General features: G+C 45.8%; 1 protein-coding gene across 1 annotated transcript in view; it reads left to right on the forward strand.

Moving 5' to 3' along the window:
- prkn (parkin RBR E3 ubiquitin protein ligase) overlaps nt 1–13,845 on the forward strand; it is a 233,418-nt gene that overhangs the window by 66,890 nt on the left and 152,683 nt on the right. Inside the window, exon 2 of the mRNA XM_056250233.1 lies at nt 491–654. Within this exon, the coding sequence (XP_056106208.1) occupies nt 491–654 (164 nt within the window). The remainder of the gene's footprint in view (nt 1–490; nt 655–13,845) is intronic.

Consider the following 13,845-nt stretch of genomic DNA (forward strand, 5'->3'; position numbering starts at 1 on the left):
GTTTGGAGTTCAGGAGTTTAAATACGAGGAAACACAAAGGCCAAAAACCAAAGAATATAGTTCTGATGTGCAGCAAAAGACGGTTGAGCTTCACAAAATAGAAAGTGGCTGTAAGAAAATAGCTAAAATATTGAAAATTCCCATTTCCACCATCAGGGCAATAATTAAGAAGTTCCAATCAACTAAAGATGTCATAAATCTGCCTGGAAGAGGCCGTGTGTCTTTATCGTCCTAATGCACGATATTTTACCCCCCACTTTAAATAATTTTACTTCAATGAAAGGTTCGAGTTTTGCAAGTGTTTTTAATGAAATATCAAAAGGATAAACAATGCAGATTTATTTTTACAGCTATCTTTGATCATATTTACCTGGGGTGCCAATATTTTTGACCGCATCTATATATATGGTTTATATAGCTTATTCCTTATATCCTTATGTCCCTTTTTGTCTTTGTTTTATCGATGTCTCATTGTCTCCTGCTCTCTTAGTGTATGTGCGGTTTAATTCCAGCCATGGGTTCCCAGTGGAGTTGGAAAGGGGTGCGAGTGTATCTGAACTGAAGGAGATGGTGGGGCGTTTGCAGGGCGTACAGCCTGATCAACTGCGGGTCATCTTTGCTGGACGAGAGCTCTGCAATGAATCCACACTTCAGGTAAAACAGTTCAATTATAATCAAGTAATGTACTTTATATGTGCTTTAGTATGTTAGTCAACACATCAAAATAAGTGTAAAATATACTTTTGCACATTCAATACGATTAAGCACACTTCTTTTTCACAAGGGTTTGCTTTCTCACTCTCTTTGTGCATTTGTGTTTGGATAATTAGGTTGCTCTTTGCACGTAAGAGAACATCTTGTAAAGTGTGTGGGTCAAACCCTGTAATGTATTAGACAGGGCAGACAACTTGTTATTACAAAGCTTTTCATTTCTATTTCTCATGCTTTTGCTTAGTCTCTCTCTCTCTCCCTCTCCCTCTCTCTCTCTCTCTCTCTCTCTCTCTCTCTCTCTCTCTCTCTCTCTCTCTCTCTCTCTCTCTCTCTCTCTCTCTCTCTCTCTCTCTCTCTCTCATTCTTTCTCAGCATTGTGAATGAGGAGGTCTCTGTCAGAGTAAACAGAGCCAAAGTATCTCCTGAACTTTAGTCCGGAGTGCTTCATTAATCCTGACCTTCTTAATTATGCATTAAACCAGACACACACATACTGACATTCAGTACATTCAGAAGCACTTTTCGTTGTCCACGCACATTCATGCTAAAGAGGTCTACAATAACCAGAGAAAGCAATCTGTTGCTTTACCATGCATCTAAATGGCAGTTGCTTGGCTGACACAGGACCCCTGGAAGTACATGATTTGAAATCTGCCATATTACTTGAGTTTTTGAGTGATTTCCTGACCTGAGCTGTGAATGTCATGTGCAGTGTTGGGGGTAACGCATTACAAGTAAAGAAGTTACATAATTAGACAACTTTTTAACTAGTAAAGTAACGCATTACTTAAATATTACAACAAAATATGTTACTTTTTTAAATAAGTAACGCAAGTTACTTTGTTTTCCCATTTATTGACTGACGGCTCTCCTGTACTTGTGTTTGGAGAAATCGGGAGTAAGTGCAGAGGTGTTGTGTGCGCTGTGTGAACATGATGGTTATTGTAGTTCTAGACTAAATGCAAGCATGAATTTACTCATCTCACTTGCACAAAAACAGTATTCAGTATTCCTCAAAATATATAAAGATAGTAAAATGTAAACGTCTCGGTTACGTGTGTAACCCTCGTTCCTTTTCAGTCGGTCACGTTTGACGTCACGTCCACTTCAATTGTAACTAAACGAGCCAATGTACATTTGCATGTAAGTCCATGCAGGTCCAATGATGCCGAAAATTCAGCTTTGAACAAAGGAATAAATAAATTTGTCATTTGACATTAAATTAGAAAACCAGTATTTTAAATTATAAACATTTCACAATATTACTCCAACCTCAAAGTTTTGAATGGTAATATATGCATATATACCTAACATGGGTTAAAACTGCATAAGCAGTTCACATTTTGAGTTGTGCCATACTTATGCCATTGTGGCACTGATTATGCCACTCATCTCATAAATATGATCAGTTTAACGTGGATCTTTGCTTTTATGTGGGTCAAAACGATGGGGAAAGACATTGACCTATATGTGCAGACAACACACACGGCAAGGAAATATAAAGAATTTGAATCTCCCAGTGCTAAATATGGGAGTAAATTCGGGTTTGAGCTCTTGTGTATGTCAACAGCAAGGTTTGTCTAGTTTTTGCCACTAAAGTCTGAACAAAGCACAGTACATTTGTGTGATAAACAGTACCTCATTTTCACTGATTAAACTCCTGCAGTGTGTAAGAGCTGTAGCAGATGCTGTGTGTAGCTCAGCGTCTCACCTCATAACTCAACTGAAAATCATCTGCTCGTCATTTGTGCCACCGGCGATAAGGTGCACATGATGTCACACACTATGACTATGAAGTGTAATAATAGTAACAGTGGCAAAGTAAATTGGTATTTATAGCCTACCATTTAGCTTTAGATTGTTTAATTTAGGCTTTAAGATTTAATGTTAATACACAAATGTCTTCAAACACCATACATGGCATTTCCTTTAGATTGGCGGGTTTGAGTGTGGCAAACATTCAGCAAACTGATTTTGTGTTCAGCAATGGACCTTGTTGGGAAACCAAATTCTACATCGCTGATCTGGGAATATTTTGGATTTGTGCCAAACGAGAAAGGTGAACCAATAAATTGGGATGAAGCCATATGTCGGCTGTGTAAGTGTTAAAAGGGCGAACACTTCAGTCGCGTTTGTTCGAGTGATGTCTTCATGTTCCTGTGAATGCAAACGCACAGCTGGTCAGGTTGGTATTGGAGAGGCTTTTTTCCAAATAATAACAACAAAAATTTATCAGAATCTCTTCGCTGTTCATTCAAGGAGTGGGGATTCATTGAAAGAAAGCTTGCATGCATCACCACATAACTGGGCCAATATTGTAGCCGCTGTTAATAAGTTAGAATGATCGTGGCTGAACTGATGTGGCCACAATCTTAACCTGGCCGTCACAAATGGAGTGTCAGCTGAAAAGGAGAGGACAGCCAGGACCTGCGCTGAAATTTGGTGGATGCATTCGCCCACAGTTGGCAGAAAATGAGAAATCTTTTTGAAGAACAAGAGGCCCTAAACCTGATGAGTTGAAAGAATTTTGGGAGGACGTTTCATTGTCAATTCCTGTTAGAGGCGGGCGAAGTCGGGAAAAAATTAAATCAGCCTAGTCATAATCTTGAATTTGATTAGGAACCCGTTTTAGCCTACATTTTGAAATAAAAAATGCATTCATTTTTTTTATTTTTTTTTTATAGTTCTATATTTATTTAGCTGCTCAAAATCATACACTATTCATATTGGCTCAATAAATGGCTTCCGAATAATTATCCCCATGCAAAAATAATCATTGTTCTAATCATAGCTTAAGGTCTTCACTTAAAATGTATACAATTTACAGAAATTCAATCAGGCCAATTGAAAATCTAGTGACCAGTCGCTAGAAAGATCTGAGTTGGAGAGGTCAGCAATTTTTTACAGTGTACATTTGAGAACTTTTTATTTTAACACTTGTTTACATTCCAATGAAACAACTTTATGAGGAAAGAAAACCACTTATATAAAAACATATTTATATTTTATCAATTGTACCTCACAGAATACCCAAACCACAGCCGGTAGTTAGTCCATCACCACAGCAGTGGTAAAAAAAACTGCCACGTCACAGTCCTAACTTAAGGTAATCTTTCAATCACGCTAGAGCTCATAAATCAGTGGAGAAACATTAATTGTACAGACTTAGATTGTTCACACATTTCCTGTCATTTTCCAGTCCTTACTTGAGGTTTTGACGGATAGAACAGACATTTAGAACAGTGTTTGTCTCTAGAGATCTTATGCTGCCTTCATGTCATTTCCAGGAAGTTCCTACTTACAGAATAAGTTTTGAAGTGCATTACAATGCAATACAGTGTGATTTAGAACAAATTAGACATGTTGGACAATTTCATATTTCTTTCTCCCTCTTTCTCTTCCTGAGAAGCAAAATCTATCTATTATTCCTCATAAGTGTGAAGTCAATGCTTTACCCTATCTGTTTATAATTCTTGTGCTGCCAAAGAGAATGGTGAGAAAGGTAGTAGGCTGGGGAATATAGCCTGCTGTCTCATAAACTGTTAGTAAACAAAATGTATGCAAACTACTGTAACTGTAGAGCGAGCACTCACAAAGAAAATTGTGTTATGATCAATACCAATTTGCAAGGTTTGGGTGCAAAAAGAACATTTCTCACTGGTAATTACACCATTGTGGTGCCGTTTATGGCACTCATCTCGTAAATATCATCAGTTTAATGTGACTTGAAGGAATTGCAATTCTCTACTGTTGTTCTCTGGATATTCATATAAATCTCTCTCTCTCTCTCTCTCTCTATATATATATATATATATATACTGAACAAAATTATAAACACTTTTGTTTTTGCCCCCATTTTTCATGAGCTGAACTCGAAGATCTAAGACTTTTTCTATGTACACAAAAGGCCTATTTCTCTCAAATATTGTTCACAAATCTGTCTAAATTCGTGTTAGTGAGCACTTCTCCTTTGCCTATATATATATATATATATATATATATATATATATATATATATATATATACACTCACCTAAAGGATTATTAGGAACACCATACTAATACTGTGTTTGACCCCCTTTCGCCTTCAGAACTGCCTTAATTCTACGTGGCATTGATTCAACAAGGTGCTGAAAGCATTCTAGAAATGTTTGCCCATATTGATAGGATAGATATCTTGCAGTTGATGGAGATTTGTGGGATGCACATCCAGGGCACGAAGCTCCCGTTCCACCACATCCCAAAGATGCTCTATTGGGTTGAGATCTGGTGACTGTGGGGGCCATTTTAGTACAGGAAACTCATTGTCCTGTTCAAGAAACCAATTTGAAATGATTCGAGCTTTGTGACATTATCCTGCTGGAAGTAGCCATCAGAGGATGGGTACATGGTGGCCATAAATGGATGGACATGGTCAGAAACAATGCTCAGGTAGGCCGTGGCATTTAAACGTTGCCCAATTGGCACTAAGGGGCCTAAAGTGTGCCAAGAAAACATCCCCCACACCATTACACCACCACCACCAGCCTGCACAGTGGTAACAAGGCATGATGGATCCATGTTCTCATTCTGTTTACGCCAAATTCTGACTCTACCATCTGAATGTCTCAACAGAAATCGAGACTCATCAGACCAGGCAACATTTTTCCAGTCTTCAACTGTCCAATTTTGGTGAGCTCTTGCAAATTGAAGCCTCTTTTTCCAATTTGTAGTGGAGATGATTGGTACCCGGTGGGGTCTTCTGCTGTTGTAGCCCATCCGCCTCAAGGTTGTGCGTGTTGTGGCTTCACAAATGCTTTGCTCAAACCTTGGTTGTAACGAGTGGTTATTTCAGTCAAAGTTGCTCTTCTATCAGCTTCAATCAGTCGGCCCATTCTCCTCTGACCTCTAGCACCAACAAGGCATTTTCGCCCACAGGACTGCCGCATACTGGATGTTTTTCCCTTTTCACACCATTCTTTGTAAACCCTAGAAATGGTTGTGCGTGAAAATCCCAGTAACTGAGCAGATTGTGAAATACTCAGACCGGCCCGTCTGGCACCAACAACCATGCCACGCTCAAAATTGCTTAAATCACCTTTCTTTCCCATTCTGACATTCAGTTTGGAGTTCAGGAGATTGTTAATGTAACATTACGTGACATATTGTTTACAATCTGTTTTACTGATGTCTTTCCACGGTTGAAACATTGATTGAGTGATACATGAAACATGAGACAGATTTCGGTAAGTTGTAATGTATCTTCCAACATACCTCCTGATGTTCATTCATGTTTAATTTGTGCTACAACTAGTAGTAAAGCGGAAGAGCTGATCAGATCGCGTGCGCTGTGTTGCCTTGAACTACACTTGAACTTGCTATGGCGATATGTTACATCACATTATGCCGGATTCAAACTACACAATATCTGTTTGGCGTAAGGTGTCGTCGTGATTCATAAACGACCATGGGCGCAAGGATGGATGCAAGAATCGATCGTTTCATCTCGTATTGTGTGTCATAGTGGACGACAACCGGCGCAGCATCTGCGGCGCTTCATGATGTCACAACAGAAAGACTAGCATGTTTAATTGTTTTCTGTCCTCCACAACGGGTTCTGTCACATCTGTGACATTGACCAATAGGAGCACAGAAGCTCTTCCGTACACAGCTTTCAAACATGGCGAAACAAAAGAGAGATGTGTTATTGGTGCTTCTAGGAATTTTGCAATTGAAGAAAGGTTTGTAGAGCTATGGCAACAATACTCCTGCCTTCATGATGTTTCCTCGAGGGATTACCACAACAGAGTGATAAAAGATAAACGCTGGGGAACAATAGCCGAGGCGTTTCAGCAACCCAGCGAGTGCTGGAATCGGCATTAAGATAGCATGCCACTTTGGCTAGCCATTGTTTGTTTATGCTCTTGTTTCCGGAAGTCAGTCGCTAGATCTGTCCTCTCGATGACATCACGCACGTCGTTAAAGACGGCAAGCAATGATTGGTCGGGGAGAAGCGTGTAGTCTGGCATGTTCTCTTACGAGAGTATCTCTCGTACTGCGTAATAGCTTATGCTAGGGGAAAAACTCTTTTCCGCGAGATATTGAAGCCAAAAATTATCCTTAATTTTTTATTAATGTAAAACGCTTTGCAGCAGCAAGCAGACATAGGCGAAACAGCTCGCGCGCCTATTGGTTGCTCTGCAGCAAATGCAGCAGCCTATCGAGAGAGACTCTGCGTGACGTAATGACCAATGGGGGCAATTCGCGCCCATATCGTCATGTCCCGCCAGAAGGGGCGTGGTCTCACCCTATAAATATGCTCGTTAGGCTGATACAAGCTGATTTTTACCTCTTCAGCGAAGCACACGCATCGCTGGATCCGGAGTGAGAAGCCGCGCCGTCGAAGCAAGCCTTTCAGCGGGACGAGCTCTGGAGTCGCTGGCCTCGCCGCCTTCAACTGCCGTACCTGCTGCGCTTTCCGGCGTTCTATATCCTTTTATACTCTGTGTGTATTTACTCTGTTGAGAGTGTTTGCTCGCTTACTTGACGCGACTCACACTTCTCTCACAAAAGAGCTGCGTCTTTTTAAAGATGCCTTCCTGTGGCTCGTGCCGCGCCCCGCTCAGCGATGGAGACCGGCATGTCATCTGTGTTTCCTGCCTGGGTGAGGATCGCGCGGCTCTCGCGCTCGCTGACGGCGGATGCCCTCATTGCGAGCTTTTGCCCATGGTGACTCTGAGGACTCGCCTGGCATCATTCTCCGAGCCTTCACCGCAGCCCGCCGTGGTGCCGCGCCGCAAGATGCGCCGCGCCCAGCGCGCTCCCGAGCTTTCTCCAGCCCGCCAAAGCTCGCCGGTTCGCCCGCCAGCTTCGCCGGCTTCGCTCGAGTCGCTCACTGACGGACAACGGCCGCCGCCTGCCGCCGCGTCCATCCACGAGTTTGACGAACCCACCGAGGCGTGTTCTCTTCTGGCATCCGATAGTGAGGATTGGGCGAGCTCCGTGGATCTCCCCTCCGCTAGCGTTTCCCGCCAGACCACTGGTAAGAGAGCCGGCATTGAGACTGAGCTGATGCGTCTGCTCTCTCAGACCGTGGAAAGCATCGGCCTCGATTGGGAGGCGCCCGCGCAACCGCCGCGCAACAAGCGAGCTCTGTGGACCTCCGCCTTCTGTCCGCGAGTCGTCAAGGTAACGGGCCAGCATCAAGACCGCGAGCCCTAAAAACCGCGGCTAGCTTTCTTTGCGTTATAAGAAATCTACCCCGCCCCCCATGGGCGTGCGTCACCGACAAATGAGAAAAGAGTGTGTTTTAGTCCCCGCCGAGGCCGGATTAATCTCCATTTCTCAAACATTTCTCAGCTCCTAGTTTGAGCGGCTGAAAATGTCATTATTGCAGCAATGAGCCTGTTGTATAACACGCACACCTGCATACAAACGCCGACACACACAAAACTGTGATGATGCTCTCTTATCTGCTTGCGCTAGTGTAGTTCTCCCTGTGGCCCAGTGGCGGAACCCGAGGCTTTCACGCGAGAGACCCGTGTTCGATCCCGGCTCTCGCAGCAGATAAAAATTTAGTCTCGCCGCGGCCAGACTTCCACCGAAACTTTTCGCTCGTTCAGTTCCAGAAAATGCGACTGTTCCAGTGTATTTTGCAGTAAACAAGTTGGTACCACGGCCCGCTTGCCTGCACATAAAGGCCGTTTTCATGGCGACCCAGAAAAATCATGTCATCATTGTATTTCTGGTTTTCCGGCCACAGCCGATGGTGTTATAAGTGTAATAAAATGCTCACAGCCCAGTGTTCATTTCTACACACAAACACAGCCCGCCACGGTACAGGGCTCGCACAAATGAAATCGACGCATGTCAATTGTGCATTAAATGTAGTGAATGTGCCCACAACCCAGTGCCCACAAACACTACCACGGTTTCTGTAAAACGAAACCAACACAAGTCTTCCTAGCCTCCTAGGAAATCGACGGTGTTTCAGTCTCGCCGTGGCCAGACTTCCACTGAAATTTTCGCTCGTTCAGTTCCAGAAAATGTGACTGTTCCAGTGTATTTTGCAGTAAGCAAGCCAGTACCATGCCCGCTTGCCTGCACACAAATGCTGTTCCCACGGCGACCCAGATAAATCACATAAATGGTGTATTTTCTGGTATTCCGGCCGATGGTGTTATGAGTGTATTGAAAATGCCTACAACCCAGGGCTCATTTCTACACACAAACACAGCCCGCAAAAATGCAGGGCTCGCACAAACAATCCGGCCACGGCCGATGGTGTTATGAGTGTTGTAAGAATGCCCACCCAGTGCCCATTCCCACACCCAGACACAGCCCGCCACGGTGCAGGGCTAGCACAAATAAAATCGACTCAGGTCGATTGTGCAAACAATGTAGTAAACGCGCCCATGTCACCATGCCCGCTCACACTACATGCTGCGTGTCCCTTGGTTTCTGTAAAAACGAAACCAACACACATTCAGTCGGCCATGAACGACAGTGTTTTCAGTGTAATAAATGTGCCCGCAGCCCCGCGCCCACATTTTCTCACAGACACGCCGATTCCTACGGGATCTCCCCCGCTCGCTTTTTCTGCACAATCTGCCATAAAAAAGCTGAGCGCGGTCAGGCCGCCCGCTGTGATCAGCGCGCCCCCCGCCTCGAACGCTGTAAACACGGTGTTGTGTTCCCAGTATGCCCGGGCTCTCGAGCTGCCGTTTTGCCGCGACCAGAGCCCGGATTTCATTCTGCCCCTAGCTATTCACGCAGATGCGTGGTCAAAGCTTCCCGGGGTATCAGAATGGGTGCTGAACACTATAAAGAGAGGCTATTCGCTACAATTCGCTCGACGCCCGCGCGTGTCGAAACTACGGTGAAAAACGAGGTGTCTCATCTACTTCGTGCCGAGATAGCGAAACTACTGAGCAACGGGGCTATAGAACCTTTATCTCAGGCTCAGAGCGAAGGGGGCCTATACAGCAGATATTTTCTGGTGCCGAAAAAGGATGGGGGTCTCAGACCCATTTTAGATCTACGACAGCTGAACAGAGTGCTTGTCAAACGCCAGTTCAGGATGCTTACGACCAGGAAAATACTCGCGCAATTGCGCCACGGGGACTGGTTTATGTCGATAGATCTGAAAGACGCCTATTTCCAAATACAAATAGCGTCCCATCACAGGCGATTCTTGAGATTCACCTTCGGGGGCCAGGCATATCAATACACAGTTCTGCCGTTCGGCCTGTCCCTAGCACCTCGTACATTTACGAAGTGCATGGACGCGGCGCTCGCACCCCTGAGACTTCAGGGCATGCGAGTCCTGAACTACTTGGACGATTGGCTGATTCTAGCTCGATCACGATCGGAGCTCATAGAACACAGGGCCGCATTACTCGAGCACCTCGAGGAGCGGGGCCTCACAGTCAATTGGGCAAAGAGCTCACTGTCTCCCAGTCAGAAAATTTCCTTTCTGGGAACCGTGTTGGACTCGCTGTCCATGACAGCACGCCTGTCACCAGAGCGCGTGCTAAATATTCAGCGCGGCGTGAAATCCTTCCGCCACGGCGCGATAGTTCCGCTCAAAAGGTTTCAGAAAATGCTGGGGCTGATGGCCTCAGCAGCCTCTGTACTCCAGTTGGGCTTGCTCCGCATGCGCCCACTGCAGATGTGGCTGAAAGCGCGGGTTCCACCCAGGGCATGGACAGCGGGTCTGTTTCGCCTCAGGGTCGACCTTCAGTGTGTTTCAGCTCTGGAACCTTGGAAAAATACCGACTGGTATCAGTCAGGTGTGAGTCTGGGGACCGCTTCGAGTGTGAAGGTGGTGTCTACGGACGCCTCCACCTCGGGGTGGGGAGCGCTGCTCGAGGGCAGACCGCTAGCTGGCCTGTGGTCAGAACGGGAAAAGCTCCTTCATATAAACTGCTTGGAGATGATAGCAGTCGACAAAGCGCTACGGCGTTTTTGTCCCCAGGTAACAGGCCACCACGTCTTGGTCCGGTCGGACAACATGTCAGTGGTGGCATACATAAATCGCCAGGGCGGCGTCAGGTCACGGAACCTTCACAGGCTGACGGAACGCCTCCTGGTCTGGGCTCAGCACAACCTGTTCTCACTGAGAGCAGCGCACGTGCCTGGTCACCTGAATGTGGGACCAGACAGACTGTCCAGGAACAATGTTCCAGCAGGGGAATGGTCGCTGCACCCGCAGACGGTCCAGCTGCTGTGGAAAACGTTCGGCAGAGCACAGGTGGACCTATTCGCGTCCCACGAAAACGCTCATTGCCCGGAGTTTTTCTCGAAAAGCAAGGACGCGCTGGCTCATGTTTGGCCCCGCTGCCCCCTATATGCTTTTCCTCCTGTCTCGCTCCTGCCTCAGGTGTTGGAACGAATCAGGGAGAACGGATGCCCAGTGCTGCTCGTAGCTCCGCTCTGGACAAACCAGACGTGGTTCCCTGCCCTGAAGCAGCTGACCAGCACTGCCCCATGGCCTGTACCGTTGAGGAGAGACCTCCTCTCTCAGGCGGAGGGCTCGATTTGGCACCCTCGCCCGGAGTTGTGGTCTCTGCACGCATGGGCCATCAACGGGTACCCGCTAGCCTCCCAGAAGGAGTGTTAAACACGATCGCGCAGGCTAGAGCTCCGTCTACCAGGCGGCTCTACTCCTCGAAATGGTCTGTTTTCTCTGCATGGTGTCAAGCCCAGAGCTTTTCACCTGTGGAATGCGGGGTTTCGGAAGTGCTTTCCTTCCTTCAAGAGCTACTGGATAAGGGCAGGACCCCATCCCCGCTCAAAGTATATGTGGCGGCCATAGCAACGTTTGCAAAACCGGTGTCTGGCCAGTCGCTGGGGAAAAACGACTTAGTCGTGCGTTTCCTTAGGGGAGCTCGGAGGCTGAACCCTCCCAGGCCCCCTTCAGTCCCGACGTGGGACCTTTCCACGGTCCTGGAGGCCATGAAAGGCGCCCCGTTCGAGCCAATCCAGCTGGTGGACATGAAACACCTGTCGTTCAAACAGTGTTTCTCATGGCTCTCGCTTCAGTGAAGCGCATAGGGGACTTACAGGCGCTTTCAGTAAGCGCGTCGTGTATGGAGTTTGGGCCTAATGACTCGAAGGTCATTCTCAAACCAAAGCACGGGTATGTCCCGAAATCCCTCAATACACCGTTCAGGGCCCAGGTAATTTCCCTGTGCGCCCTTCCGGTTCTCAGTGAGGAGGAGGATGCGAGTCTCCTTTGCCCCGTCAGGGCATTGAGAGCTTATGTGTCACGCTCGTCTGTTTTCAGACAGACGGAGCAGCTTTTTGTTTTGTTTGGCGGGCGTTCCAAGGGACTCGCCGCCTCAAAACAGAGCCTATCCAGATGGATAGTGGATGCCATTGCGCTCGCTTACTCTGCGAAGGGCCTACAGTGCCCCTTGGGTGTCAGGGCGCACTCCACGAGAGGCGTGGCCTCTTCGTGGGCATGGTCAAGCGGGGTTTCCCTGCAAGATATCTGTACGGCCGCGGGCTGGGCCTCGCCGTCTACATTTATAAAATACTATAACCTGGAGGTACCCGCCTTACAAGCTAAGCTTTTGGCGGTCTAAAATTCAGTGCTATCTGCCCCGCTGTGCGGCCCAGATGCTGAGTTTATTGCAGCCCCATGAGTGTTGACACACGTATGGCCACCCAGATCAGGCTGAAAGCTTTCACCCTGGCTGCGCGTTTTATTGTCATATAATAGCCCCGCTGGGTGCTTTTTTATAGGGAATGACGCTTCCAGCCTCTCTTCCTCCACTCTATGTGAGTTTATGGTGATTATGCACTACATGAGCCCTGGGCTTCGGCCCCCGGGACTTTGGTGTTGGATCCCTGTACGCACGGCGTGTTGCATTGTGTTCCCCTAGCGTAAGCTATTACGCAGTACGAGAGATACTCTCGTAAGAGAACGTACTCGGTTACTAACGTAACCTCGGTTCTCTCTAGAGAGGGAACGAGTACTGCGTATCTTGCCGTGCTTGGAATACGCTCTGGTTCGCTTCAGCAATAAAAACCAGCTTGTATCAGCCTAACGAGCATATTTATAGGGTGAGACCACGCCCCTTCTGGCGGGACGTGACGATATGGGCGCGAATTGCCCCCATTGGTCATTACGTCACGCAGAGTCTCTCTCGATAGGCTGCTGCATTTGCTGCAGAGCAACCAATAGGCACGCGAGCTGTTTCGCCTATGTCTGCTTGCTGCTGCAAAGCGTTTTACATTAATAAAAAATTAAGGATGATTTTTGGCTTCAATATCTCGCGGAAAAGAGTTTTTCCCCTAGCGTAAGCTATTACGCAGTACTCGTTCCCTCTCTAGAGAGAACCGAGGTTACGTTAGTAACCGAGTACGTTTCTTGTTCACGTCACAAGAATTTAAGAATCAAAATCGCATAATCTGACAGACAAAAATATTGTGTAGTCTGAAACTGGCATTAAAGGGTAGCAAAACGATTTGAATTAATGTTATTGACCAACTTTGAAAGTTCAGACTTTTTCATATAAAAAAGAACAAAGCATCAATCTTATTATGATTTATTTGATTGGAGACACGCTACAAATAATATTTAGTGAAGTTTTTTTCATCCATCAACTGAAAACAGCATAGACTATGATAGACAGAATCAATTTTGGGTCATCAAAATAAGAATCGATTAAAGTCGAGAAATTCATATTTTCAACCCAGCCCTTGAGCCCTAGTATGTTGCACAAGACGAATCCACAAAGAAAGAAGAGTTTAAATCATGCATTTTTAATTTTCATAGTTTGACCAATAGTGTATTTTCCACTAAAATATGAAAATCTGGCCAATAACAAATAACAGGTAATTGGCAGATCCTTTTTAAAATCAATTTATATGAACAAAAACTTTTTATAATTGTTTTTATTTTACCACTAGAGTTCCTCTAGAGTAAAAAATCCATTGTCTATTGTCAATATTGTAGTGATGTATAAAGTACATCACACACAACCACTTTTGTTTTCTGTTGGTCATCGCAGTGAATCCACGTGCCGAACTTGAACCGATTGCAAAATGTTGGGAAATCCTTCGCCCTCATTCAAAATGTTTTGATTCCTATTGAAATTACTTTACTTCTCCTTCAAAAATGTGCAGACCAACGATAAATGTGACTGCA

This window comes from Rhinichthys klamathensis, unplaced genomic scaffold (assembly GCF_029890125.1).
Source record: "Rhinichthys klamathensis goyatoka isolate OS25496 unplaced genomic scaffold, OSU_Roscu_1.1 h1tg000003l_1, whole genome shotgun sequence".
Classification (NCBI taxonomy): domain Eukaryota; kingdom Metazoa; phylum Chordata; class Actinopteri; order Cypriniformes; family Leuciscidae; genus Rhinichthys; species Rhinichthys klamathensis.